The following is a 27,499-nucleotide window of genomic DNA, read 5'->3' as shown; positions in this document are numbered from 1 at the left end:
GGAGTAGGGTAGTCCCTTATTGCAAGGTACTTTTTTTTTTTAATTCTCTCTCTCAAATGGTAATTCATTTAGTGGGTAGAGTAGGTATTTAGTTGAGGCTTCTTTCATAACTTAATGGTCATTGAGGTATCTCTTACCTTTTAGGTATTGAGCTTTGAACATGAAAGGGAGGCATTTGAACCAGTTAATCTTAGATTATACTACCTTTTTATCTACTTGCCTTTCTCTCATGGAACCAATAAAAATAAATAATCAAGACCCCATAGCCCTTTAGTTTGAGATGCAATGGAATCATACATTTCTTAAAGAAGAAGGAATGTTAAGGGCCTTCTCTTTGAACCATTTACCAGGTGTGGCAGTTTCTTCTCTTACATCCCTGACATATTGTTATTCAGATATATCCCTGATGTATTAAATTCTACATTTTAAAGAATATAGCTCATATTTCTGTAATGTGTTCTGAGGAACTGTAATTTCCACAGAAATTAATAAATATTATTGAGGTGGGAGGGTGGGGAAAATGTTCTGTGGTCAAATAATTTGGAAAATGCTGCTTTAAACAAAGTTAAACAGGTTTCTTTACTGCAGGACTTCTCAGAACCTTTAATATGCTAATGTGCATTGTGAATCTCCAAGAGGGGGATATGATATGCAGCATTCTTGAATACTTCTATTGACAGGGAGCCCACTACCTCATAAGGTAACCCATTCCTTTTTTGTACAGCTCTAATCCTTAGCTCTTCCTTAAATTGATCTGAAATCTCTCTCCCGTAACTTCTACTTCTGTTAAGTACTGATTAGTTATACCAAGACTACCGTCCTCTCTTATGTTCTCCTTTGTGTAGTAAAATATTTATCATTAAAAAGCATTCTGGTAAATATGGCAACACTTTCTAAAATGCTTTTATACAACTCTTCTCTTCAGCCTCCTTCATTTTGAATTTCTGTGCATTTTTGAATTTGCTTCAGTGTTCTTGTTGTTGGGTATAGTTGGGAAGAGTTTAGTAGACATGCTCAATTTCTGTAAAGAAAAGTAGCAAATAGAAGAGTGTATGTGTGTCTGCCAGGCCTGGAGCCAGGAAGTGGAGGTAGAAACTGTATCTTAGAATGAACACTGGTGGTAGGGAGTGGGGCAGGACACTCACTACAGCAGACCTGTGCAGAAGAGGGGCTGTGGGGAAACCCTGACTCGACCGAAAATACCACTCCCTTGTGCTGGAATGGTATGACTTGTGCAGGTATTCCTTGTTTTTTTTTTTTTTTTTTCTTTTTAACAAGGATCTGGCCCCCTTACACCCAAGAAACCAAAGGAAAGATACATATTTTATACTCAAAGGCATTCATACTTTTAGATATCATTAATCGAATTGTGTGTGTGTGTATGTGTGTAAATTCAGTGGTTAAGAAGCATCAGTCTTACTAGCTCAGGTTTGTCAGCACCTATAATACCAGTACTTGAGCATAGTAACCTTGCCAGACTCAAAGTATAGCCTCCAACATCAAGTTCTTTGTGCAGTAGCATTTCCTGTTGACCTATGGAGTGTCACCAAAGAAATACCACCATGAAAATAAGAAAATAAACATTATATATTTTTTTAATGTCATCTTATTGATTCATGTTAGTAAATGTTAGTTTTCATAAGTTATTAAAATTTTCACATTTGTGATCATTTTTAGCACTGGTAGTTAAAAGTTAAAGATATGTTTTATCTACTAGCATATTAGATCCATAGTAATCAGTAAGTATTCAGTACAAATTGAAACCTGATATTTTAATAATGCTTCCCTGGTGCCTGTGCTGCTGCTGTTGCTAAGTCGCGTCAGTGTGACCCCAGAGATGGCAGCCCACTAGGCTCCCCCGTCTCTGGAATTCTCCAGGCAAGAACACTGGAGTGGACTGCCATTTCCTTCTCCAGTGCATGAAAGTGAAAAGTGAAAGTGGTCACTCAGTCGTGTCTGACTCCTAGCGACCCCATGGACTGCAGCCTACCAGGCTCCTCTGTCCATGGGATTTTCCAGGCAAGAGTACTGGAGTGGAGTGCCGTTGCCTGGTGCCTCAGGTGGTAAAGAATCTGCCTGCAGTGTGGGAGATCCAGGTTCTATTCCTGAGTTGCGAAGATCCCCTGGAGAAGGGAATGGCTACCCACTCCAGTATTCTTGCCTGGGGAATTCCGTGGACAGAGGAGCTATTTCAGTATTGTAGTAATTTAATTTTAGTATTTTAGTAATAGACATGAGACAAGTAAGGATACATAGATCTACAAGACTCTACTTTTTCAAATTTTAAAAAATTAATTAAACTTACTTGAAACACTATTTTGAGAGTATAGATCAAAAGTGGAGTCTTACACCAAGTAGATACATGTTATAGAGAACCCTGAGCTGTTCATTTTTGAGGAATTCAGTCTGGGGGCACAACGTATTACAGACTTACTGTAGTTAAGTAAACTTGGTTGATGCAGTGAGTTTTGATTGGGAAAAGATTTATATCAGTTCAAGAACAGAGCAGTGATTTTAGTAATAAATTCAGAGTTGTAGCATTACTGCATTATTAGAATCATTATGAAAGATCTAGCAGTCATACATCTCCAAGCAGAACTGTAACCAGGAAAGTGGTTAGAATCCCCTTCTTAGAGAAGTTGGAAATAAGAAAGCTTACACTCTTTTCAGAAATATACTGTGTTGAGAAGTTTATACAAAAGTTTGTGTGTGTGAGTAAGAGTTAAGTATGTTAAGAAAAGCATAGAACTTTACAGTTTACAAATGGCTTTTCATATAACTTCACCTAATTTAAACCTCATAATAGTTTTGTGAAACAGATGATTCTGTTCCCCTTTTTCTGATTTATAAGCAAACAAACCTAAAGCTGAGAGTGGTTACACAGTGAGTAAATGGAATCAGGTTTTTTTTTTTTTTTTGAGACAGTGAATGTTCTTTTCAGATACTACATCTGCCCCCCCCCCTTTTTTTTTAGTGAGATTTGGTTATTTTGTTTATTTGCTTGTTCGTTTGGTTTGTGGAGTTTTTATTTATGTTTTTGTAATTTGAATGTGGGAGGCCATTAGGTGTCCCAGTGGTTTGACGCATACAGTCTTGAATATAGTGAATGTTGGTGTTTTGTGCTAAGCACTTGCCTTCTCTGGTGGTAGAACTTACAACTGATGGGCGGCGAAAGGCTTTGTACCTCAGTAAATTGTTTTGTAAGTCTCTTCATATTTACCTTGCAGCAGTGGATTTGTTATTTATAATGTATTAGAATTGGTCAAAATATGATAAATCATCTTTTTATAAATTTTGCCTTCTTTATAATACTTTGTTACCTTCTATATTACTTTATAATACTATAAACTGCCCCCAAATGGTCATCACATGATGGCTGCATACATTGTCTAAGCCCCCAAAGTATTTTTAAAAAGGATTCAACATGTGCTTGCATTGTTTTTTGTAGGCTATGAATATATATGTATATAACCTGTTCTTTAGGCAGAAATCAGTCTCTTAAAAATGCAGAAAGAGGCTTCTGTGAAAAAGAAATATATTAAATGAATCTTCTAATCCTTCATATATTTTTCTATAATAAGTCACTACCTTTTTTAACCCTTCAGTTTTATCTTGAAATAAAATGAGTAATTGGCCTTTAGAGTCCTTGCCAAGTAAAATTTCGTGCCTTTGTGTGTCTCTAATAAGCAGACAACAATCTGATGAAGGAAGTAAAAGCTGTCAGCTCCTCATTAACTTGAGTTGCAGGCTTCTTATCCTGTGAGGCACTCTTTGACATTTAGAATCTCCAGGTTAAACCCTGGCTTTACTTATTCTGTTCCTGAACGTGTTGTTTCATCAGTATAAATTTTTCTGATGTTTTATCTAGCAATTCTAAGTTAATTCTTTGTTATATAAAAATAAGTACATATTTTCCATGGAAAAATTTGAAAATACTGATACTCTGAAAAGAAGAAAGTAAATAACCCTCAGTGCTACCACTCAGATATAACTAATAGCAAATTATAAAAGTGCCACCTGATGCAAACTCTAGGCAGCTCAGAGTATTATTGTTTTTACATGTCTTTGTCAGTTTGACAAAAACGTGTCTTCTTAAATTTACATTTCCATGACTCTCTTGAAGATAGATTTTTTTCCATGTTGATCACTCTTATTTCTTCTTCTGTGAATTGCTTTTTCATAGCCTTTGAAAAATTAATTTGTAATTAATCTGTAAGCACTCTGTAACTGTACAAATTATGTTAACCCTTTGTGTATATTGTAAATTCTTTGTTTTTAAGTTCCTGTTTATTTCTAGAGCTTATGAATTGAGTTGAGCTATGATGTTATATGTAACTACTAGTAAAATAAAGTGTGGCTTTTCTGTCGTTGAAAATACCCTTCAAGGTGATTTTAATTTAATGAAAATGATAGGGAATCATTTTTGGACATGCTTTCTGATAGGCTTAAAACTAAGTACTGTTTTCAGGAAGATCTCTAATACATAAGTCAGGAATTTGAGTAGAACGATTATTTTAACATTTAAAATTATAGTGAGTGCATAGTTTTAACATTTGCTTTAGTATGTAAACCTAAATGACAACAAAAACCTTGGTCTAAAACCAATAACTTAATGATTCTGATATTTATGTAGTTCCAACAGTTTTTAAATATTTAATAAATATCTGGAAAACCTGGGTTTGTTCATCAATATTGCCTTTTCCAAATTATCTCCCCTAGACATACTACCTTTATGAAAATTTTTGGTGGGCAATATCATTGTATAATAATATCGTTTCCTAGCCTCCACAAATGTAAGTTTGAAGGAATTTTACACTTTGGAAATGTATTGTTTTCTTAAAAAAAGCTTAGGATATTTTGATATTACATAACATAGTATGTAAGCCCTAGGGAAGAGATTGCCAGTGATGTTTTTAAGCCTAGTAAGATTAAACAAATATAATGAAGACTAATACTCATACGAATACAGCCTGAAGTTAATGACTTCATTATAACTTTGTTAAATCAGGTTTTAAAGAAGTTTTAAGAAAACTTAGGTTGACTATGGGGCTTCCCTGGTGGCTCAGGTGGTAAAGAATTTGCCTACAATGCAGGAGACACAGGTTTGATCCCTGGGTTGAGACGATACCCTGAAGAAGGGCATGGCTGTCCACTCCAGTTTTCTTGCCTGGAGAATCCCATGGACAGAGGAGCCTGGCGGGCTACAGTCCATAGAGTTCAAGAGTTGACATGACTGAGCGACTAACTCTTTCAGGTTAACTATGAATTTTATCCATAGATAAATAGTTTTTAGAAGGTTTAAAGATTATGAGTCTCATTGAATTAGCATAAGGAGTAGCAGTTATTCTAACTTCTTGATTGTCCCCTTCCTCAGTTTGTAAAAATGCTGAAAAGCTGCTCTTAACTACAAGTTTTATATATATATATATATATATATATTTATTCAATTAAACTTTTACTTTGAGGAGAGTACCTGAAATCATGTCTAAGGCCACATTCAAGAAAAAAGAAAAGAAAGAAAAGTTAGCTATGGAGTTAATTTAAGTTGCAGTAGTGGTGAGCAGAGCAGAAGGTTCACATTCACAAATCTAGACTTTTGATGTTGTCTCCGTGTGTAGTTATACGTGTGGCCAAAGCGATACACCAGCAGGCTGGAAAAGAAGGTGTGTAAAGGTGAAGAGTCTGTTCTGTTATATAGATGCATCTCATCTGTTGTGCACGATGGATTTATTTTTAACATCTCTGTCATAACTTTGTGGAAAGCAGAGTTCCATTGTAATGTGGTTAAGTACTAATTTGTTAAATGTAAACCTTTATACCAGAATTTCCCCTATTTTGAGTTTATATTTATTTTTTTAAATACTGTGGAAGTCCATCCAAATAAGAGTGCTCGGGCCTTCTTTAACTTCCAAGAGATCCTGAGCTCTCCAGTTCACCTGTGTGGTAGTTAAAATGTATGACCATGCTGGTGTGTGTCTCTTTCCAAGAACAGTGTGTCCTGGGTGGCTGTCCTCTCCTCTTCTTGTCTCCTGACCTGTCTAGGACAGAAGTGGTCTTGTTCAGCTCTGTGTCCTCAGAAAGTAGTTTCTTACATGGTGCTGAGCACGTAGTAAGTGCTTGGATGTTTTCATGACCAGATTAAACACTTTTTTTTATGTCTTACTTATTTGAAGTGTTTTGTAGAGGAATGCTCACAGAATAAAACTCAGAAAGTTTTGGTACCAATTCAGTACAAATCTACTCATTTTGGAAAGAAATCTGTTTGGGGAAAGTTTGTTTAGTTGGCTAATTTTTTTGCCTAATGTAATTTATTTTATCTAACGTGTATGTTTCCTTTATAACCAACATAATGATCCCAAACATTTTATGATCTCTACAGCTGCAGTGAGAAGAGGAGTTTGTTATTTTAAACAAAGGCTGAAGAAACTGTAGAATTAGCAGACATAGAAAAAGTGGAGAAGGTAGAGGATGGAGTTGCAGACTCTACAGGAGGCTCTTAAAGTGGAAATTCAGGTTCACCAGGTATGTTTCATTCATGGCTTATCCCACGTCATGTTTTTAAGTAATGGCTAAATTAGTAAACAACCTGCTGTCTCTGATTTTCAGTACAGTTTTTAATCATTTTTTTAGTCATTTGTCCAAGAATCATGTTATTTGCCTTCTAACACTACTCAACAAACTCACTGATAATATTTTTGAAAATTTTAAAAACCCTGACTTGTCTTCTAGGCAAAAGAACTAAAAATATTTTTTCCATATACTGAATGTGTTTAAAAAAAAAACAAACCCTTTTCCCCTGTTTTTTGGTTAATCTGAGGGACTTTGTTCATGTGACTTTAACTTGCATGTTTTATTTATTTTTTATTTTTCAAAATTTATTTTATTGAAGTATAGTTGGTTTACAGTATTATGTTAATTTCTACTGTACAGCAAGACTATTCAGTTATACATATATACATTCTTTTTCATATTATCTTCCATTATGGTTTATCACCAAATACTGAATATAATTCCCTGTGTTTACTTGCATATTTTAAAAAATAAGACATGTTTCAGTTGACTATCATGTATACCAGAGTTACTCACATGTGATTTTTGGACATATTCCTCCTCTCAGGAAATTTTGGGATGGCATAGTTAACATTCAGCTTTTGGTTCATCCTCACAAGATACGAACCAGTCCAAATAAGACTTTTTTTTGAAAGGTTCATGATGTAATTGAACTGAATCACAAAATTTAAATAGAGTTCTTAAATATTTAGTTTCGTATTTTTAATTCAAGCATACTAATCTTATAAAAATTATGAAAAAATTGGATATTTATTGTTTTAAAATATTTAAATTTTAAAATTACATTTATTGACTCAAAAGGAATAAAATATTCTCCTGAAGTTATCACTTATTCACATTATTATCCTGTGTATTTAACTATTTTTAGCATAAAAGTAATAGCTTTTATATTCTTTCTTAACTGTTAATACAGCACTTTATATGGTAATAAACATTTATTTATGTTTATCAACATTGGTTGATAGTATTTTAACTTATATAGAATGTAAGATATTTCATTTCAGTTACGTTTAGAATCCTTTCCTATTAGAAAAAAAATTTAAGTACTTACAGTAGGGACTTTGATGTCAGTTCAGTGGTTAAGATTCTGCATTCCAATGCAGGGGACATGGGTTGGATCCCTGGTCTGGGAACTAAGATCCCACATACTGTGACATACAGCCCCCCACTAAAAAATACGTATTAACAGGAAATACAAATGACATGCCTTGATGTAAATCTGATGCTGTTATTCTGATTGGGTACGTGTTAACCTACATGATCATGAGAAATTCAGGGATGCCAGAAATGACATCAAAGTTCAGTTCAGTTCAGTTCATTTCAGTCGCTCAGTCGCGTCCGACTCTTTGCTACCCCATGAATCGCAGCATGCCAGGCCTCCCTGTCCGTCACCAACTCCCGGAGTTCACTCAGACTCACGTCCAGCGAATCAATGATGCCATCCAGCCATCTCATCCTCTGTCGTCCCCTTCTCCTCCTGCCCCCAATCCCTCCCAGCATCAGAGTCTTTTCCAGTGAGTCAGCTCTTCACATGAGGTGGCCAAAGTACTGGAGTTTCAGCTTTAGCATCATTCCTTTCCCAGAAATCCCAGGGCTGATCTCCTTCAGAATGGACTGGTTGGATCTCCTTGCAGTCCAAGGGACTCTCAAGAGTCTTCTCCAACACCACAGTTCAAAAGCATCAGTTCTTCGGCGCTCAGCTTTCTTCACAGTCCAACTCTCACATCCATACATGACCACTGGAAAAACCATAGCCTTGACTACGGACTTTTGTTGACAAAGTAATGTCTCTGCTTTTCAATATGCTATCTAGGATGGTCATAACTTTTCTTCCAAGGAGTAAGCGTCTTTTAAAGTAGGCACTGGCTATTAGGCCGAGGCCAAAGCCAGATTATACATTTGATTAAATTTTGGGGCAGAAGCCACCCCTTCATCATTTCCACTTAGGGAATGAAACTGGGACTGAAAATGAGCTTACTGGATAGAAAGTGTGTTAATGAAGCTACCTAGTATTGCTGTGGTAGAAGTATACTTTTGTTCTTGTTGAACAGGGAAATGATTTAAAAAGTAGCGACATGCACATGGTTGATGTTGAATGAATGTTCAAAGAGTAGCGGCCTGTGATGGGCATCTCATCTTTCTTTGAGAAATTGCCTTTTTGAATATTCCTATGTGGATATGATGCAAGTTATATTTAAACTTCTGGAGTATTTACTCTACATGTAACAGAAAATAGTATAAAGCAGAGATTAGCAAACTTTCTGCTGAGGGTCAGATGGTAAAGTATTTTACACTTTGGGAATCATTTATGGTCTCTGTCACAACCGCTTTTCTCTGATGCTGTATGGACAAAGCAGTCATAGTATATAAGTGAATGGGTGTGGCTGTGTCCCAATAAAACTTTATTTATAGGAACAGGTGGTAAGCCAGATTTGCCTGTGGGTTGTAGTTTGCCAACCTTTGGCATAAACTATATCCTCATGAAAAACTGCTGCATTCTTGAAATAGAAAGTAACAATTTTGATAACACATAATGTCACCTTAAAGTCTTTGGGGATTTGAATGTTTGAATTGCCCAGCTTTTCTGTCCTGCCTGTAATGGTCTAAAATGAAGCTTGAGTGATTGTAGGTAGAAAAGTTGGCTTATTTAGTTCCTCCAGAAGTGGAGACTGAGTTTGCTGGTCAGTTTTTAAATTCCAGTGTCATGGAGGAAAACTTTTTTCAGCTTTAAAAAAGCAACTTTATTGTAGTACTCCAGTCTCTGGTACCAAATCAGAAAGGAAGACCAAGAGCTTTTTTTCATTGAAGAATGTGACTAGCCTTTAAGCTGCATTAGTAAAAATGTATATGTATAAAACTTCGTATTTTTATATCCTTGAACTCTTGGAATGTATGTTATTAGTATTTTATAGATTAAGACCAGGATATAGAAGAGTTAACCACTGTCATATTTGAAGTATAGTAAAATATATCTTGTATATTTGGAGGTCACATGGTTGGCAATTTCAGCTATCCAGACTGTGTCTTAGCACCTAATGTAAGGCTTTTGACAAGCTAGAAGAAATCTCTAAAGTCACTCACCAAAGATTGTATGTTTTACTCAAGGGGGATTTCTTAGGATATTTGCTCATCTTAGAATTAGTTCATTGAGCATATCACAAAGCAGATCAGAAGTAGCAAATTTGAATTATGGCTCAGGGGCTCTTAGAGGGAGGCATAGTGATAGTAGCAGTATTTGGTAGCTGCCTGCTTGACCTTAAGGAGTAGATGAAAAAACTGAAAGAACTCTTAAGAACATAGCAATTTGGGGTCTTTATTTAAGGACCTTATTGTATTGTTTGCAGAATAGTGTATTGATGTAATCATGCCTCTATCATTAAATATCATTAAATGCTGACTTTTTTTTTTTTACTTAATAAGGTGGATAAGTATATATTTTAGAAAGTTTTTATTTTATGACTTAAAACTTTAAATGTGTCTTGTCACCCAAAGTGATACATAGATTTTTCAGTTACATGAAAAAATCACTTGGAGAACAGCTTATTCTCAGATACTTACAGGAATCAGTCTTCTCATATTCCTTTATGCTTCAGTTTCTTCTCTCCATGGTTATTGTTAACCTTTGGGCAGTGATGCTTTTAGAAGTTGGGTAGGTCAGTCGACATCCATTTTCCTTTTTCATTTTTTGTCCTTACGTTTTCCTTAGTTAAGGTCTTTCCATTCAGTATTCTGGTAGAACTCTCTTCACCCAGGAACCCCAGGTAGGTCGAATTTTGCATTACTGTTCTTCACTTCCTCGCTCTCAAGTACTAGCATCATGGCTCCACTGGGTACCTCCCCTCCCTGACAGAGAGGACAGTGGCAGAGTCACATCTGACACTAGGCTCCTTCTGTGAACCAAACCAACTGACTTGCCAAGTCTGTTTGCTGTATACAAACGGGTCTGTTTTTGTATGAGAGCAGCTTCTTCCCAGGCCTTATTTGGGACTCTAGACAAAATGACATTTTCAAGGGACATTTGATTTTTGAAGCATTTGGTTAGTTTAATTGTCTTTTAAAAGCTCCTTTCCCCCATCCCATCTCCAGATTTGTTTAAAAATAGGAAGCTCTTTATTTCAAATATAAAGCAATACTTTGTTTTGTTTTGTTTTTTTTAATTATTAGGAGAGTGTTTCATTAATCTTTTACATGGATCACAGAAGCTTTTGGTCTGTTCTGTTTATGGTGTTGCTTGTTTTGTGTGTTTGTGTGTATGTGTGTGTGGACTTAAAACTTTAGATTTTGGGGGCCAAGCCTGCTTAGTGACAGTGAGTTAGTATGTAAGACTGATGGCTCTTTTTCTCTTTTTATTATCAGAAACTGGTTGCTCAAATGAAGCAGGATCCGCAGGTAAAATACTACTTTTATTCATTTAATTTTTAAAACAATTTAAGATAAAGTTACTGTAAAATACTAAAATATAGATGTTACTTAGGTTTTAAAAACTATTTCATCTCTATAGCAGTTTTTTTTTTTTAGCACATTTGTCTTCATGTTTTAAGAATTAAGAAAAATCCAGTCATTCTGTTATAAAATAGCTATTATTTCATCTTTGTTACTGTTATCTTGCTTTTAAGTTAATTGCTTTGAGTATTTTGGGAAAAAATTGAGAGTTAATATGTATATTAAATACTTAGCTTAAATTTCATTTCCACAAGCCCGCTTACTTGAAATCAGTTTATGAGGCTTTCTCAAAATTATTGAACATAGCCCAGAACCATTTTTTACTTTCTTATAGTTTATAGTATAGAGCATTTAAATGCTTAATCTCACTGTTTAGAGTAGAATTTTAGAATAATTTTTAAAAAGCATTAAAAAATTCTTTTTGAAAGAGCCCTTAAGGAAGGTTTTAAAGAACCTTATGTTAATATAGTAATCCATCAAGTATTACCTTTTCTTTAATGTCTCATAGGAATTTTTGGCTCAGGTATTTTATTCTCTATCCCTGAAGAGAAATTTTCCTAAAAACTTACCTTGTCTTTAATTACTGTTAATATATTTATTGTTCAGGCAATGTCTCTTTGGCAGCAATTAGATAGTGGGCCATAAGTATGGGGTCAAAGTATCAGACATTCTCAAGATTTCTCCCTTGCATTTGTTTACTCATAATCTCTTCACAGAACACCTAGACCCACACACATTTTTTTTTTTTTTAGCTTGTTAAACATACCATACATGCCTCATTGTAAAGTTAAGTAAAATAGATTCTTGGATTAAAGAATGGTGCTGAGGCAGATTGATTTTTGAAAGTGGGACATAGTATTCATTTCTACAGATTTAGCCCCTAGTAGCTTAACTATTGTATTTTTAACACAATACATTGATTCTGAGTTGGCATTGATAGCCACTTAACTCCTGTTTGACAGCCCAACTTCTTTGAGAAGTTTCTCCATTTTAATTTTTAAAAATACACTATAATTTAAATTAGGTTTAGGGAACCAAGTAGCAGTAGATCAATGAATAGATTCTTTTATATTTAATATGGTAACCTATATTATCAGCAACTGAAATATTATTAGAAAACTGTAGCGTTTCTGACATAGCTGGCAGTTATATAACAGAGCAATCTTAATGTGGAGAATCTGAGGGGGCAGAGAGTTGCTGGACAGTCTTGTGAGTGATCTCATTAGAGAGGCCTTGTCACAAAGAAGACCTCGTGGAGCAAACACGAAGGGAGGATGCATGCTGCGGCCCCGTCAGGAGATCAGGCAGAGCGAATCGAAAGAATTGCATGAGAAACGAAAGAGGAAAAGTAGTCTCTTTTTGGGGTGGTATTCAGTCAGCTAGTAAGTAGGCTATCTTGTTACATTAAGCTTTTGAAAACTTTAATTTTGGATTTTTCTCCCACGTGAGTAAAAGGCAAGCATGCTCAGTGTATCTCATTTAAAATAGTATTCTTTTTTGATTCCTAACATTTTAGAACTGAGAAGTTGCCCTGGTAGTCAGTATGTTAATTTGAGTGATGTAGTGTTAAGGCAGTTGCAGCACTGACAGCTTTTCAAATCTAGGCTAAAATAACAAATGTACTCTACTAAATAAGGGAGAGGGCAAGCAGAGAAAAACCTCTTTTTATTGATAATGCTATTAAGCATCCAGTTTGTTCATCCTTATAAATTCTGTTTTTTTGCTTTTGTCTGATGAGTGGAACTTTAGGGTTTCTGTCAGCTGTTATTTATGAAGAATAGCTATTTTAGTAGAAAGGAGTACTATTACACTACAAAATGCTAAAATATAAAATATCTTTTAATTTGAAATAATCACAAAGGAATTTACCCCTGTCCTTGTGTTAGCAGCCTACATTTAGGATCTATGCGCTAGGTGGTGGTAACATGACTACAGTTTAATGCATGACAAATATGATGGGCTAAATGCTTTAAGGTTGCTTCATCATTTGTAATACAGTATGCATAAAGTCTCCTTGCTACTATCCTGTTAACAAATGAAATATCTTCCTCACAGATATTTTTTCTTTCCAATCAGAATGCTGATTTAAAGAAACAGCTTCATGAACTCCAAGCCAAAATCACAGCTTTGAGTGAGAAACAGGTAGGGGAAAAAGGAGGGGGGGCATATTTTTAACATTGTGTTCTAAAGATATGTCTGCTCGAGGCTTCTAGGAGAACTGCTATTTTTCCTCATGTGTGAAAGTAAGTGTGGGCAGCCAGACTCAGTTTTAATTTTTTTTGAGCTCTGTTTATCTATTTTTATTTTCAGTTGAAATCAGTCTCTAGAGTATCCCATGAGTATATGTTAGTGGCAAATATCTAACAGCCGTGTGGCAGGCTGCTGTTGACTGTGTTAATTAAACTCCATAGTTTACCCATAGAAGGTGGGGGCAAAGCATGTTAGTGAGAGTGTGTGACAGAGAATCTTAAAGTTGCTGGATGTGCCTTGTTACCTGTATTAAAGGCTTGAGATGACATTTAACTTACCGTGGAGAGAATGGTTTAAGTAGGTCTCCCATTCTGATTATTGTCATTCCTTTATGTTAATCTTTATTAGATACTGACCTACTATTATGTGAAAAAAAACTTTGGTGGAGGCTTGTTAGATATATTCTGTGTAGGACCAAAAAAAAAAAAAAAAAAGAACATCTTGCTTTCTTCCCCAAGTACATCTAGCAAGTGTTCTTTGGAATTTCTTGTATAATGAGCTCCACTTCACCAGTTCAGGCAGCTCCTGCCACCAGGTGGAGTGTGACAATTGACAGAGTATAAGTAAACGTCTGTGGTAATCTGACAGAGCATTTGTTTTCTTGTTCCTTCCCCACCATTCTCCCTCTGGTTAAAAGGCTCGGTTTTGGAGTAGGTGAATGTGTGAACCAAAACGATAAGGTGACTTTCAATTGATAGTTCATGCTTATTGAAGATTTTTAGTTATATAGTTCTCAATAATTGATTTTTGTGTTATATTTTTTAAACTTTTATTTAGTGAAATAATAGCAATGAGAGTAATTTATTCCTGGAGATTTCTGATTGCATTTATATTATGTATTGTATTGTGTATTCATTTAACTAATGGGAGAAATACATTTTCAGAACTGTGTGGAATAAATGTGAGTCATTAATGTTTCAGAATAGAATCTTTTTCCAAGCTGCATGAACAATTGCTTCCCCCACCTCTTATTCTAATGCTTCTACATTCCTCTGTCTTGTCTTCTTCAGAGACAAGAGGTATTTTAGATTAAGGAATTGCCAAACTAAAATTTTGAGTACATAGTAGCATGGTGGAGACCAATTTGTAAGGAAAAATATAAACAGCATTCATTAGATGTAGTTGACTCTGAAAGTGATTCAATTCTCTGAAGTTACAATGATGTGTGTTAGTGAAATGTTCTAGTTTTGGAATTCTTTTAGCGCTGAGCCTTCTTAAAGTTTCAGGGTTTTTTTTTTTTTTTGACAAGATGCCAGTGAATGAGTCATTTTTGCTGAAAAACTCACGTGTTCTATCAGGGAAAGAAGGTGAGAACTGATTAGTGGAGTAGGAGATGGGGGATGCTGTCACAAAGTTAAGACAACCTAGGGCTACATTTGGGGAAAATGGGATGATTGTAAAAAATTTACATTTATTTGAAATCATTGTGAGAACTGATGTAAAGATTTGTTTTTTTTCTGTAACTTTCTCATTTTTTTTCTGCTAGAGACCTCACTTAATAGAACATTGCAACCATTTATGTTTAGTGAGATGTTTTATCAAGTGGCAAACTCTGTCTTCTGAACTAAGTTTGGTATTAGAAACTAGAAGTTTAAAAATGGGTGTAGCATCAGGAAAACCTGGTTTACCAAGTAAAGAAAACCAGTGTAAGAAATTAAAATGCAATCTTGCCGTTTCTAAAATGTTTGTTTAACTATTGGAACAACATTTTTGATAGAACAGAAACTCTGTCATTTTTTAGGTAGGATAGTACTTGAAGGAAGCACAGCTATGAAGTTCAAAAGCTAGCCCTTCCTCAGACTTATGATATTTTGTTTAAAATAGTTTTATTTTAGAGCAAACTCCTAATGCTGTGTACTCAGCTTTTTGTTTTTCCTTCTCGAAAGATCCACTTAGCCTCTGGCAAAACTTACTGATATTCCTTCCACTTTAATAACTGAAATCTGAATTACCTCACTCACATGACTTAATATTTTAATTTAATATTAATTTATTGGTTGTGAAATTTAAAAACAAAAGTTCAAAGAATGTCATATTCCAAAATTAATGGTTATTAACCCTTTGTCATAGGTTTCCATTCTTTTTCTATATGCATTTTTCCATATTCATTTTTTTAAACCCACTTGAAAATTTAATTATAGAAGTAATAAATGCATATGTTCTCTTATTTTGCTTTATTAAAAAAATAAAACATTGCAGTTAGTCACTAATTCATACATTAGGCACTTATTAGTTCTTATTTGTTATTGCTACCTCAATCTTTGGTACTTATTTTATTTCTTTCTCAAGACCAATTACAAATTAATGCACTCCATTTGGGAAAATATAGTCTTTATTAAGCATTCTTCATGGCTAAAATTCAGTGAATTTCAGTGAATTCTTAGTTAGATAGTACCAGTGCTTTCAAATTGTGATTTGAGATTTCTGAATAGAAACTCCCCATGGCCATTTTTGGAGTCTCTTCTTGACCCACAGGACTTTAATTTGTGGTTAACAGTTTAAAGTCAGTTTTAGCCCAGACTTGATTGGCTAAATAAATTATATGTAATATAGTTAAAATCATGATTTCAGAAACATTTTAATGATACAGGGATGCACTTATGATAAATAAGTGAAAAAACACACGCAACTTCATAGGCGTTAACAATCCCATTTGTGTGTATTGTGTGTATACATGTAGATAGGCATATAAGTGTGTATAAAAAACTGTCAGTATAAAATGTTGTTGGTAAGCGATGATTTACAGGTACTTTATTTTTTCTTTATATTCTTAGGTATATTTGCTGCATTCTCCACAATAAATATATTTCTTTTTTAAAATCAGAAATACACAAGAAAATATTATTAAAAAAATTTTAACACCAAAGTCTTATATTTTCCAAGGATAGTTAGCCTTTAAAAATCTAATGACATTCTCCTTATGGTATATGAACCACTCTAATCAGAGAATCCAACTATTTTAAACACTAGAAATATTGAAGTGTGGAAGCAGCTATTAGTTTCTTTAACAGGATTCGTTTTCATTCTGCACCCCTCCCCTTTCATTTTTGACATGCATATGTGGTCTTTTACTTGTCATAGTGGAGATTCTAATATTGGAGCCAATGCACTTAGCTGCTTTAACGCTCTGCTTTCATTCTAATTCATTCATTATTACAATAGAAGCAGTCTTGCATCCCAGAGTTTGTTGCTTATGCTTATTGCAGTTGAGGTTTTCATCTTTGAAACTACTTGGCTTGAGGGGTTTGCCACCTCGTCTCCCTTCCCCTGGTGCTCTCCTGGCCAGGCATCAGATAGGTTGCAGTTTAAAAGTTACTTCCTCAGAGGACCGGTCTCTGAAACCCTTTCTTCCTGTCAAAACCAACAGTTTCTGTTATAATCTCTCATCACACCCTTCAATTTTCCTGCATAGGTATGCCACTTAGGATTAGGGTTTAGCTGTGAATGATTGAAAACCCAAAATGAAAATGGCGTAAACAAGGTAGAATTTTGTCTGTCTCATGTGAAAGCTCTGTGGGGATAGTAAGGCTGGTGATAGTGGTTCCACAGTGCCAGGAAACCCAAGCTCCTCCTATTCTGTTGCTCTGCCATCCTCAGCGTGAAGCTTCCACATCATAGTCCAAAATAGCTGCTCCATCTGGCAAAAAGGGGGAAAACAAGCCCTTTATTTTTAAGGATGTTTACTGGAAGTTTCATGTCTCACTTCCAGTTAGATCCCATTGGTCAGAACTTGATCACATGGCCCCCACTAGGAGCAGGGAAAGCTGGGAAGTATAGTCTATTCCAGATGGCCATGGGCAGATAAAATTCAGGGACTCTGGTACTGAGCAAGAAGAGGGAAATAAATACCGGGGATAATTAGCAATTTTTGCCACAATAGTTTATCAAAATTTGTAATTACATATATATGGTTATTGTTTTTAATACCTGTTGTCCTCACTAGACTGTTTCAAGAAGTCAGGGAGCATACTTACCTCTTTATTCCAAGTATAGTAGTTAGCATAATATTTAGCATAAAATAATATTTAGCACAGAAAGGCATTTATATTTCTTAAGTGAATTATTTTACCTACCTGATCTTTTTCTGTACTTGTAGATATTTTTTTAAATGGTGCATCTTGCTTTTTATATTTTTTAAGCTTAAAATACTATGAACATTTTCATGCATTTTTGAGTGTTCCTTAAGAATGAAACTTTTAATAGCTTCAAATATTTAATAGTCTGGTTTGATCATAACTATTCACTCTATTATTTGATGATATTTTGTGTTTTGTTATTTATAAATGTTGTTATGATAAATACCCTTATATGTGAATCTGTTCTAATTGCCTCAGGATACATTCTCAGGTGTGAGGTTTTTGGGTGTATTGGTCAGCTATTGCCATAACAGTTCTGCATAACAAACCAGTGTTTTATTAAATTACAACACTAAGTTTCACACTGGGTCTATTGATCCTCCTGATCTATGTTGGCTTGACCGGGGACATCTACTTCAGTCTGTGGGTTAGTTGGCTTGCCTCAGGCTGTCAGTTGGGTTAGACTCCTCTAAGTTTATTTGTTCTGAGGCCAGTCATGAGGGGGCAGCAGCTACCTGGGGCATACCCGTGTCATGGTTTATCACTGGAGTGTAAGACACAAGCCAGGCTACCAAAATACATTTTAAGCCTCTGCTGGCATTGTCAAAACAAATCACCAAAATAAATCGTGTGGTCATACCTTGCAAAATTATATGACAAAGGGTGTGAATGTATAATTTTATGACAAACTATGAAGAGTTGAGAGCAATAATCCATCTACCACTGTTGGTCAAAGTGTATAAAAAGCTTTTAAAATATTAAACAACACCAACTTATTTCTAAATAGCCTCCAGGAAAGGCTAATCAGATTAACAGTATTTGTGAGAGTACCAAGTTCTCCCTAAGAGATACCTTGAGAGGAGGCAGGGTGGGGGAAAGCACTGTGTTGATTTTGAAGATGGAGTAATATGTATCTGATGCTTATCTGAAAATATATTTTTCATGCCATTTGTCCCTGGTACACATATTACATAGTATTCCATAAAATTACCTTTGGTTTTTCTTTCACTCTTTCTTTTTTTTTTTTTTTTGGTGGGTAAAAATCAAATAAGTGACCACTGTTCAGGGTACCATTTTGTCTTTCACTCTTTCCACTAATTTTCTTAATCCTTTTAAGAGAGGTAGACTCCTTCATAGTCTTTGGTATTTGCCGCTGACTCTGTGTGTAAAAATCATAGTCTCTTTTCCTCACAGATTACTTAACCTAATACAAGATGAAATACTTTTCTGAGGGTTTAATAAATAGTTGCTGTTCATGAAACCATTCTCATTTAAAATTTGAACATATTGTAGTAAAGTGAATTCTGAGGCCTTTGGGAGAGAAATCTCTGTCCTGCCATAACTAACTATGTTTCTGACGCATAGAACAACAGAATTTAAGCTAGGTGGGTGACGTGAACAGTGGGCTGGGTGGGGAGTCGGGGAGGGGATGCAGAGTCTGATTCTGTTCTTTACTCTGTGATGGACTTGTTGGGGGATTTTTGAGCTGTCAAATAATTTAATATGTCTAGTTCATTTTTTATGGAATGTTTGAATAATGCCTTTTAAGAGTTAATGAACATATATCTATTGAGTACACTGAGTAGTTTTGAAGGTAAGTTCTGTTTAAATGGAAAGTGTTAGCTTCAGTCATGCTGGTCTACTTCATCTCATATGTAATGCCCTCATCTTATAAGTAAAGTACTACTTTTTAAAGGAGCTTAGAACATTTCACATTTAACTCAGTCATGAGTACATCATCATAATACATAAACTGGGACATGGACTATTTGTGACTTATATAATTAATTGTATCAGTTTCAAGACTAGAATCCAGATCACTGTACTATTCGTTCAGTTTTATTTAGTAAATTATATTCTTAAATTATTCTGTGAACCTTTATCTATCAAATATTTTTTGAAATAGGACATTAGGCACAATAATTACATTGCCTTTAAGCTTCATTGCCTTGGAGTCATGTAAGTAAATTGCTTCTTGCAGTCTCATATTGGTAACCTGACACATGACTGTCTCTAGCCTCTGATACCAGTAACCATAAAAAGTCACCCTGTCTCATCCATATCCAAACTAATGTGATTGACATGTCATATTAGAATTTAAGATTGTTTTCTTGAAGATCCTTGAATTATGATGGGAATCTGACCTCATCTTCATCCAGAGTTTAGGAGTTCTTACGATTTAACTAGTTCATCCCTCTTGTTAAATATTTATGTGAAACCATTAGTCCAACTATTTGTTGGTTTTACTGCCTCTTGTGTACATTGGTTCTTTCTCCCTTGCTTCAAATACAGGAAGTGTATTATTTCAAATTTTTCCTGGTGAAATCCTTTTGGCTTGTATTCAGCGAAGATGAGATGAATGAAGGGCTCAGAAATACAGGACAAGAACATCAAGTTTCTAAAGCATAGGAGGTCGTATGCTTGTGATGTGGCTGTGGTTCCCAGTGCTGCATTGTCTCCTGGTTCTTTTTCATCTTTATTCTCAGAGTTCGGTTGTCTCTTTAGCCAGAAGTTGCAACCTACTGGTCAATGATTTGATTATTTCTTTAAGATAGAAAAGCTTGTTGAAGGAACTCGTATTTTAATAATACTATGCCATGTTATTGTAGAACATTTTACCTGAATACGGTGGAGGAAAATCAGGTAAGTTTGGTGACTTGTACCGAGTGCGGCCATCTGCTTCTGAGTTATCTTCTTCTCAGGTCATCCTAATCATTTATTTTTGGTACTTGTAAATGCAGTGACTTAAAAAAATCAGATGAACACAGGTATACCTGTGGCGGATTCATTTTGATATTTGGCAAAACTAATACAATATTGTAAAGTTTAAAAATAAAATAAAATTAAAAAGAAAAAAAATCAGATGAAAATTTTAATCCTGTCTAAAGTTAAATAATCAGTTCCTTCTAATTTATTCCCTTCTCCCTAGGATCTGTGTTTTTTTTTTTTTTTTCCTTCAAATTTCTTTGTCATTCTAAGTTTCTGACTCATCTGTTTATTCCATACCCATTATTGAAAGTTTTCTGTGGTGAAAGGCATGGTCCTAGGCCCATGGGAAATGCTGAGGATGAAAACTTCACAGTGTTCCTTACCTATGACTGGTCATGAGCTAAAAAAATGCAGGCTCATTTTTCCTGACACCTTTGATAACTCATTCTTGATCTCCTGTCTTCAGTCCTTTCCTGCCGTACATACATACCCTGTAAGTTTTCTGTTTTCACCTTTATTCATGGGTTCTCTCAATACTTTTGGTCTCCCCAACAGCATTTGCACATGCTGTTTTCTACAGCTGGAATTCTCTTTCCTCTTTGCCTGGTAAATTTCTGCTTATCCTCTGAAGACCCAGTTTAAACAAAGATCCTCAAAAGGTTCGCTTGACTTTTGTCCACTCTCCAGGAGGAGTTAAATATCCATCCTCTGTGTACCCTTGGTGTTTGTGCCTGCTTCTCTTATTTGTACTTATTACATTGTATTGTAATTATATATTTGTAAGTTTCTCCAGGACAGGGAGTATGTCTTCTCATGTTTATACCCCTCAAGGGTAGCATGGCAGATTTGTAGCAAGCATTTTTTAATGTAGTAATTCATTATGCTTTCAAGAAGCTAGTAGTCTAGTAGGGTGGCCCGATATGTCGGATGTCCGTACTAAGGTGTTTTACCATTAAAAGGAGATTTCCATTCATATAGTTCAATTCCCCCTTTTTTGGGGAAAAATATTCTCAGTATTGTTTCCTACTTAATTCTTTAAAAGCACTCAATATATTTTAAAAAAGAACACTGACATTATTAACCTGTGTTCCAGTTCAGAGCAGCTTTATCTTAGTTGCAGGAAAGGAAAACTTTTATGAGGTGAAGTAGCATAAACTAGTAAATGAGCCTGGGTCCAGCTATCTAGGAATGCAGTGTATCTAGAAACAGTCTCTTCTGCAGTGTTGCTACGTCACATACCTCTTTGTCTTGTACTTTCTCCAAGTCCTCTTTACGTTTTTTCCCCCGACTTTATAAAACAATGCTTACGTGTCTCGCATTCTTTTAAACAACAACAAAATTCCTTCCTTTGTTGCTTAATTTCTTTCTGCTATTGTCTTGTCTTTCTCTCCTTCCCATTCCTTTGTTATTAAACTTATTAAACCATGAAATATTATTCAACTCAGGCTCTTTTTATATTACTTTTTTATAGCCTTGTGGTCCTTGTCAGCCCCACTACAGTTTCCATTTTCATTCTACTTTATTGAGCTCACTGAAACTTCTGGTAACATAATTGCCAAATCTAAAGGAAATTTTTCACACTTCTTCTTACTTGAAGTAAGTAGTATTTCATATTAATGATGGCGTTCTTCAGTCTTCTTCACAGAACCAAGAACCTTCGTTTCCTGGTCTCCTTTTACATCTTTGAATGCACTTGCTCAGTTTCCTTCTCAAACAGTTCTTCCTCAGTCTTCCCTTTAAAAACTAATATTCCATGGTATTTTATGCTTTTCATCTTTTCCTATTTTTTCCCCGGTGGGTGATATCCTACCTTAAACCACTACTGAATGCCACTGACCTCCAAATGTTTATTTGTCTTCTCCTCTCTTTCCTGACCTCCAGACAGATAAGTATTTTCAGCTTCTTCCTACTGGATGTCCCAAAGCTCTATTCTCCAAACAGATCTCGGTATCCACCCCTCTTCAACTTGTTGTTGTTGTTCAGTCACTAAGTTGTGTCCAACTCTGTGACCCTATGGACTGCAGCACACCAGGCTTCCCTGTCCTTTACCACCTCCCAGAGTTTGCTCAAACTTATGTCCATTGCGTTGGTAAGGCCATCCAACTATCTCATCCTACTTCTCCTCCTTTCCCTTTGTGGTTAATGATGCCCTATTCCTCCAGTAGCCAAGCAGAAACTTGGAAATAATTATGAAGTTCTTTCTCTGTCTCATCCATGATTACAAAGTCCTGTTTATTCAGGCTCCTCAATATTCCTACCCCCTTTTCAGTACCTTCCTAGTGCCCTTTCCATGGTATTACCTTGCATCCAGTTACTATGTTTTTTGATTCAGCCTTTTCACTATTTTCAGGCTGATCTAAAGTCAAACCCTTGAATGTTGCTTTCCTGCTAGAGATCCTTCAGTCAGTAGCTGACCTTCTCTTGTACTCTAGGAAAAAGTCCAAACGCCTTATGATGGCTCAGAAACCCCTCATAATCTCACCCATGGCTGCCTCTCTACTGAACTTATGCATACCTTTTCCTCAGCGTACTTTAATACACAGAGTACTCGCCGCGTACTTAAATTTTCTTGGATATGCTCTGTTTTTATTTGACCTGGAATGTTCTTTCTCATCTTCTTTGCTTAGTGCAAACCTGGAGTCACCATCTGCCCTTTGACCCAGTAAGCTAATATTCAGGGCATTGTAGTTCAGAAATACCCATGCAAGAAAAACTGAAAGTAACTATAAATAAATCAGGGTGCAATTAGCAAGTAATATACAGGAGCTATATATGCATATTATGAGGTGCTTAACTGGATAGAAAGATGAATGGAAGGTGAAAAAAATAAATTCTAAAACAGATGTACAATATGATTCATTATTTAAAATAAAAAATAGTTAAAAATCTTGTTTGTAAGCATGCATTTATGGTGATTTATTTTTTGTATATTCTTTTCTAATTTTTTAAAATATTGAAGTATAATATAAATACAAAAACTGCACACACACACACCCCCATATATATATATGTGTGTGTGTGTATATATACTCTATATGTATGTGCATATGGCTCCAATATATTTTTATAAACTGAAATACCCAGGTAACTAGCACCCATATCAGTATCAGAACATTACTATAGCCACAGAAAATGTTACATGTTTTCTTCAGTTCACTACCCACCTCCACTATTGTGACTTCTAACAGCTTAGATTAATTTTGCCTATATGAAATCAAATAAGGTATTCTGTTTTCTTTCTGGCTTACTTTGTTCAACATAATGTTTATGAGATTGTGTCTGTTGGAAGTTTTTCTTAAAAACTAAAATATAGAGAGTCACAGTAAGTTATCTTTTGAAATTTTATATCACTGAAGACTGAAAGTTTGTCATCTCCTCGATATACCCACCCTAAAGTCTCTTGGCATTGTTAAATGTGTTCTCTTGTGAATTGATAGTTCCTTGCTCTGTTGTTTTTATCACATTTCATTAATTGTTTGTATGTTTATCTCCCTTCTAGATTGTGAGTCCCTAAGTAGTGTGGGCTTTTTTTTTCCCCATCCTTAAAATCCAGTATATACTTAGTGCTTCACACACAGTGGTACTTAAATAGCATTTGTCAAAGAAAAGCAATACATTCTAGTCTGTGTGTTCTAGATTGTGCCACGTATTTACTGGCCTTGCCTACTGAATTTCTCTGAACTGATTTCCTCATCTCTAATATGGTCATTATGATTGCATCAGCTCCTATACTTTTGCTGCTGCTGCCAAGTCGCTTCAGTCATGTCCAACTCTATGCGACCCCATAGACGGCAGCCCACCAGGCTCCCCCGTCCCTGGGATTCTCCAGGCAAGAACACTAGAGTGGGTTGCCATTTCCTTCTCCAATGCATGAAAGTGAAAAGTGAAAGTGAAGTCGCTCAGTCGTGAGGTCTTAGCAACCTCTTGGACTGCAGCCTACCAGGCTCCTCCGTCCATGGGATTTTCCAGGCAAGAGTACTGGAGTGGGGTGCCATTGCCTTCTCTGTCCTATACTTTTAGCTGCACATAACTGAGCACCCAGTTGAAAGTGGCTGAAACAGTAAGTGGATTTATTGATTCACCTAATAAGTTGCTAGAATTGACCACTTCAGCATCTCAGCAGCACCACCAGAACACATGTTCTGGTCATCTTTCTGTTCTGCCACCCTTAGCGAGTCAGCAAACATTGCTTGTTGTCACAATATTGCTGCTGCTGCTCCAGGCTTTACATCCTTCCAGTTCTTCTGGTATGTCTCTTTTTACGAGCAAAGAAGAACTTAATTAGAAGTTATTCAGCAGATTTTGCATCCTGTTGAGCACACTTTGGCCACATACTAGTGTTTAAAGTAGTGACTGGCAGAAAGAGTGGGTCCAAGACTAATTTATATCCTGGAGCTGAGCATTTGCCTCTCAAACATTTGAACACTAGATATACAAAGTTAGTTTCTTGTTAGCAAGAGATAGAGAGTAACAGATTTGAAAAGGTTAGAAGAGACAGAGAGTAACGGATTTGAAAAGGCAATCAACAATATCTTTCTGTCTCCATCTATGTAACAGTTGTCCCTACTATTGTAAGTTAAATATAATATATATTTGAAAAATATGTGAGCCCTTAGCACTTATTACTGGTTTCCTAGATTGTTTTAGAAAGGTCTCCCTTTGCCAGCCTACCTAAAAACCTGCTTTAGGTCAAGGAATGTAAAAATAATTTTGCTGTTTGCTAGAGTATCAACAGTATATTATTGTAAAGGTAAATCTATTACAGAAAACAATGTAATTTATTTAAAATACGAACTGTAAATTATTTTGAAGTTTTTCAATCTTTAAAATTTATTTTCTATAAGCTATCACTGTCATCACTGTTATTAATATTAATAGTCTATGCCTTTGAAGCATGGCAGCCTGATGTCCCTTGGTTAACAATACCTTTTAACCTGCATTATTCAGAAAAGCCAGAGTTTTATCAAATCCAATGGTATTCATGGATTTCAGTTTTTTAAAAGGTTGAACACTATAAATGACAGGCAAAATCAACAGATTACTTCATTTCGTTTTTTATTTTTTACCGATTAGGTTAGGAGAGGGGCTTCCCTGGTGGCTCAGCAGTAAAGAATCCACCTGCAATGCAGGAGACACGGGTTTGATTCCTGGGTTGAGAAGATCCCCTGGAGGAGGGCATGGCAACCCACTCCAGTATTCTTTCTTGGTGAATCTCCTGGGCAGAGAAGCCTGGTGGGCTACAGGTGATAGGCTTGCAAAGAGCTGGACACTGCTGACCAACTGAGCACAGGGCGGGAGAGCCAGACAGGAAAGTAAGTGTGCTCTTGAGCTCCTGTCTTCCCATGGTAGCTGGTTAGATGACGGGCTGCCCTCCAAGACTGTCTTTACAGAAGACACAGTCCCCAAAGTTGATTTTTCTCTAAGTTGAGGAAGCAGTGTTTGTGTGAATCAGCAGGGATTGGCTAGCCTCTCTCATACGAGTTTCGTCTGAAAATGACAGAGTGATGATTAGTTTCTGTCAGTTAAGCACCAAATATTCCTTTGCTCTGAAAAATGAGGCCTTAGCAATCTTTAACTAATGTGTTTAATTTGTCACCTTTTGTCCTACTCCCACTTCCACTTTTTAAAAAACCTCTTCCTTTTGCCAAAACAAATTATATCATTTTGACCAAGAAGAACACTAAAGGTGGAGATCAATTCTGAACTTACTTCTCCTATGAGCAGTGAATGATTATTGCTAATCCTGTTTTATCTAGTGCTTCTGTCATCTAATACAGTGATTGGAGGAGAAATTAACATTGCCTTTCCTATGGAGTCAAGAGGCACAGATAAACTTACTCTGAAAAGTTGCATTTCCTGAAGTGAAGTTGGGGAGTGTATTAATCGACAGGAATTGAAATTTGTTTTTCTGAGTGTGCCTTATTTATTACAGATTGTAGAAGTTGGTTGTGAATTTGAGACAGATTTATGAAGATTTTGAGTTAATCCATCACTTCTATTTAATTAAGAATGAGGTGGCAGTCATTTTTTTAAAAAACATAAATTATTTAGAAGTTCACCTTTTCCATAGAATGTTTGTTTGATTTTTTTCATCTGCATGAAGTCTTAGAGACTATTACTCACACCCCAAATCCCCAACTAAAGTCAAGGTAGAAAAAGTAACAGAGGTCATTTATAAACATCTGTCATATAAACTTCTGAAGACACTTAACTGTTTACTCTGCTTTCTGTTTATCCCAATGTGAGTTCATCAGTTGAGACTGTTGGCAAGTTATCAGAGTACTGCCCCTGAGCCTTATCCTCTGCTAATAGCTGATAAGATTGTATCTACAACTTTTAAAATTTCCAGTATTCCCTCTTTGTGACTTTCTTTCCTCTTTCAACTTGCTTAATTGTCTTCCTTGGTTACAAAGAAGTTTATAGCCATGACTTCTGAAGAGAAATTGATTAGTTCTCCACAGATGGAAAGAGTGGTATGAATCTCTGGAGCTGGAATCAGCAAACCACAGCCTGTACCTGGGCACATCCGGCCAACATTCAGGGGATGTTGTTGGAATACAGCCACCTAGTTTTCATTTACATTTTGTCTCTGGCTGCTTTGGGGTTTCAGTGGCAAAATTGAGTAGCTGCAACAAAGATCTTCCCATTTATAGAAAAGGTTTGCCAACTTGAGAGAAATTTAACCAGAGAGGCATTTGACTGAGAGGTAGTAGGCACAGAATAACAGTGAAGATCAAGAGTGCCACACTGGAAACAATATATATACCGAATAATGAAAAGGCCCTCTTATATGCATACATTCCAGCCCCATAGTTTTCAGTTCATTTCTTAAAAAGCTGTTTTGTTTGGATTTTTTTCTCCCTCTCTTCTACTCCCTCTCCTTTTCTCTTATATATTTATTGAGGCATAATTAATATAAAATAAACTATGCAGTTTTTTTTTAAAGAGTATAAGTTTTAATGAGGTAAAACCATCACCATCATCAAGATAATGAACATACCCATTACCTCTAAAGGTTTCCATGTGTTCCTGGTAACCCTTCTTTTCTTTCCTTACTTTCCCAGTCCTATCCCCAGGCAAGCATTGGTCTGCTTTTTGTCGCTCTAGGTTGTTTTATACATTTTAGAATTTTAATGAATATATTTATACAGTATGTACATTTGGGGATTTTTTTCCCAGTCTTTTTTTTGTTGTTGTTTAGTCACTAAGTTGGGTCTGACTCTTTTGCGACCCCATGGACTATAGTCCACCAGACCCCTCTGTCCATGGGCTTTCCCAGGCAAGAATACTGGAGTGGGTTGCCATTTCCTCTTCCAAATGATCTTCCTGACCCAGGGATTGAACCCACCTTTCTTGCATTGACAGGCAGATTCGTTACCACTGAGCCACCACCAGGGGAGCCCTCCTAGTTTTTAGCTATTAGAAATAAAGCTACTACGAGCATTCATATG

At 35.8% G+C, this 27,499-nt stretch overlaps 1 protein-coding gene across 36 annotated transcripts in view; it reads left to right on the top strand.

Annotated features, from left to right (window-relative positions):
* PHF21A (PHD finger protein 21A) overlaps positions 1-27,499 on the top strand; it is a 192,180-nt gene that overhangs the window by 30,488 nt on the left and 134,193 nt on the right. For 14 of the 36 annotated variants that reach the window (XM_059874635.1, XM_024975168.2, XM_024975154.2 and 11 more), the window contains 4 exons: positions 589-700; positions 6,380-6,522; positions 10,927-10,959; positions 13,069-13,155. In XM_059874635.1, the coding sequence (XP_059730618.1) occupies positions 6,469-6,522; positions 10,927-10,959; positions 13,069-13,155 (174 nt within the window). In that variant the 5' untranslated portion in view covers positions 589-700; positions 6,380-6,468. Of the gene's footprint in view, positions 1-573; positions 701-6,379; positions 6,523-10,276; positions 10,332-10,926; positions 10,960-13,068; positions 13,156-27,499 lie in introns of those variants that run through there. The other 22 variants (XM_024975169.2, XM_024975166.2, XM_024975160.2 and 19 more) reach the window with 7 other exon arrangements.

The sequence above is a fragment of the Bos taurus genome, chromosome 15, assembly GCF_002263795.3.
Source record: "Bos taurus isolate L1 Dominette 01449 registration number 42190680 breed Hereford chromosome 15, ARS-UCD2.0, whole genome shotgun sequence".
NCBI lineage: Eukaryota > Metazoa > Chordata > Mammalia > Artiodactyla > Bovidae > Bos > Bos taurus.
The sequence above is the reverse complement of the archived record's forward strand: the minus strand, read 5'-3'. Positions and strand labels throughout refer to the sequence as shown.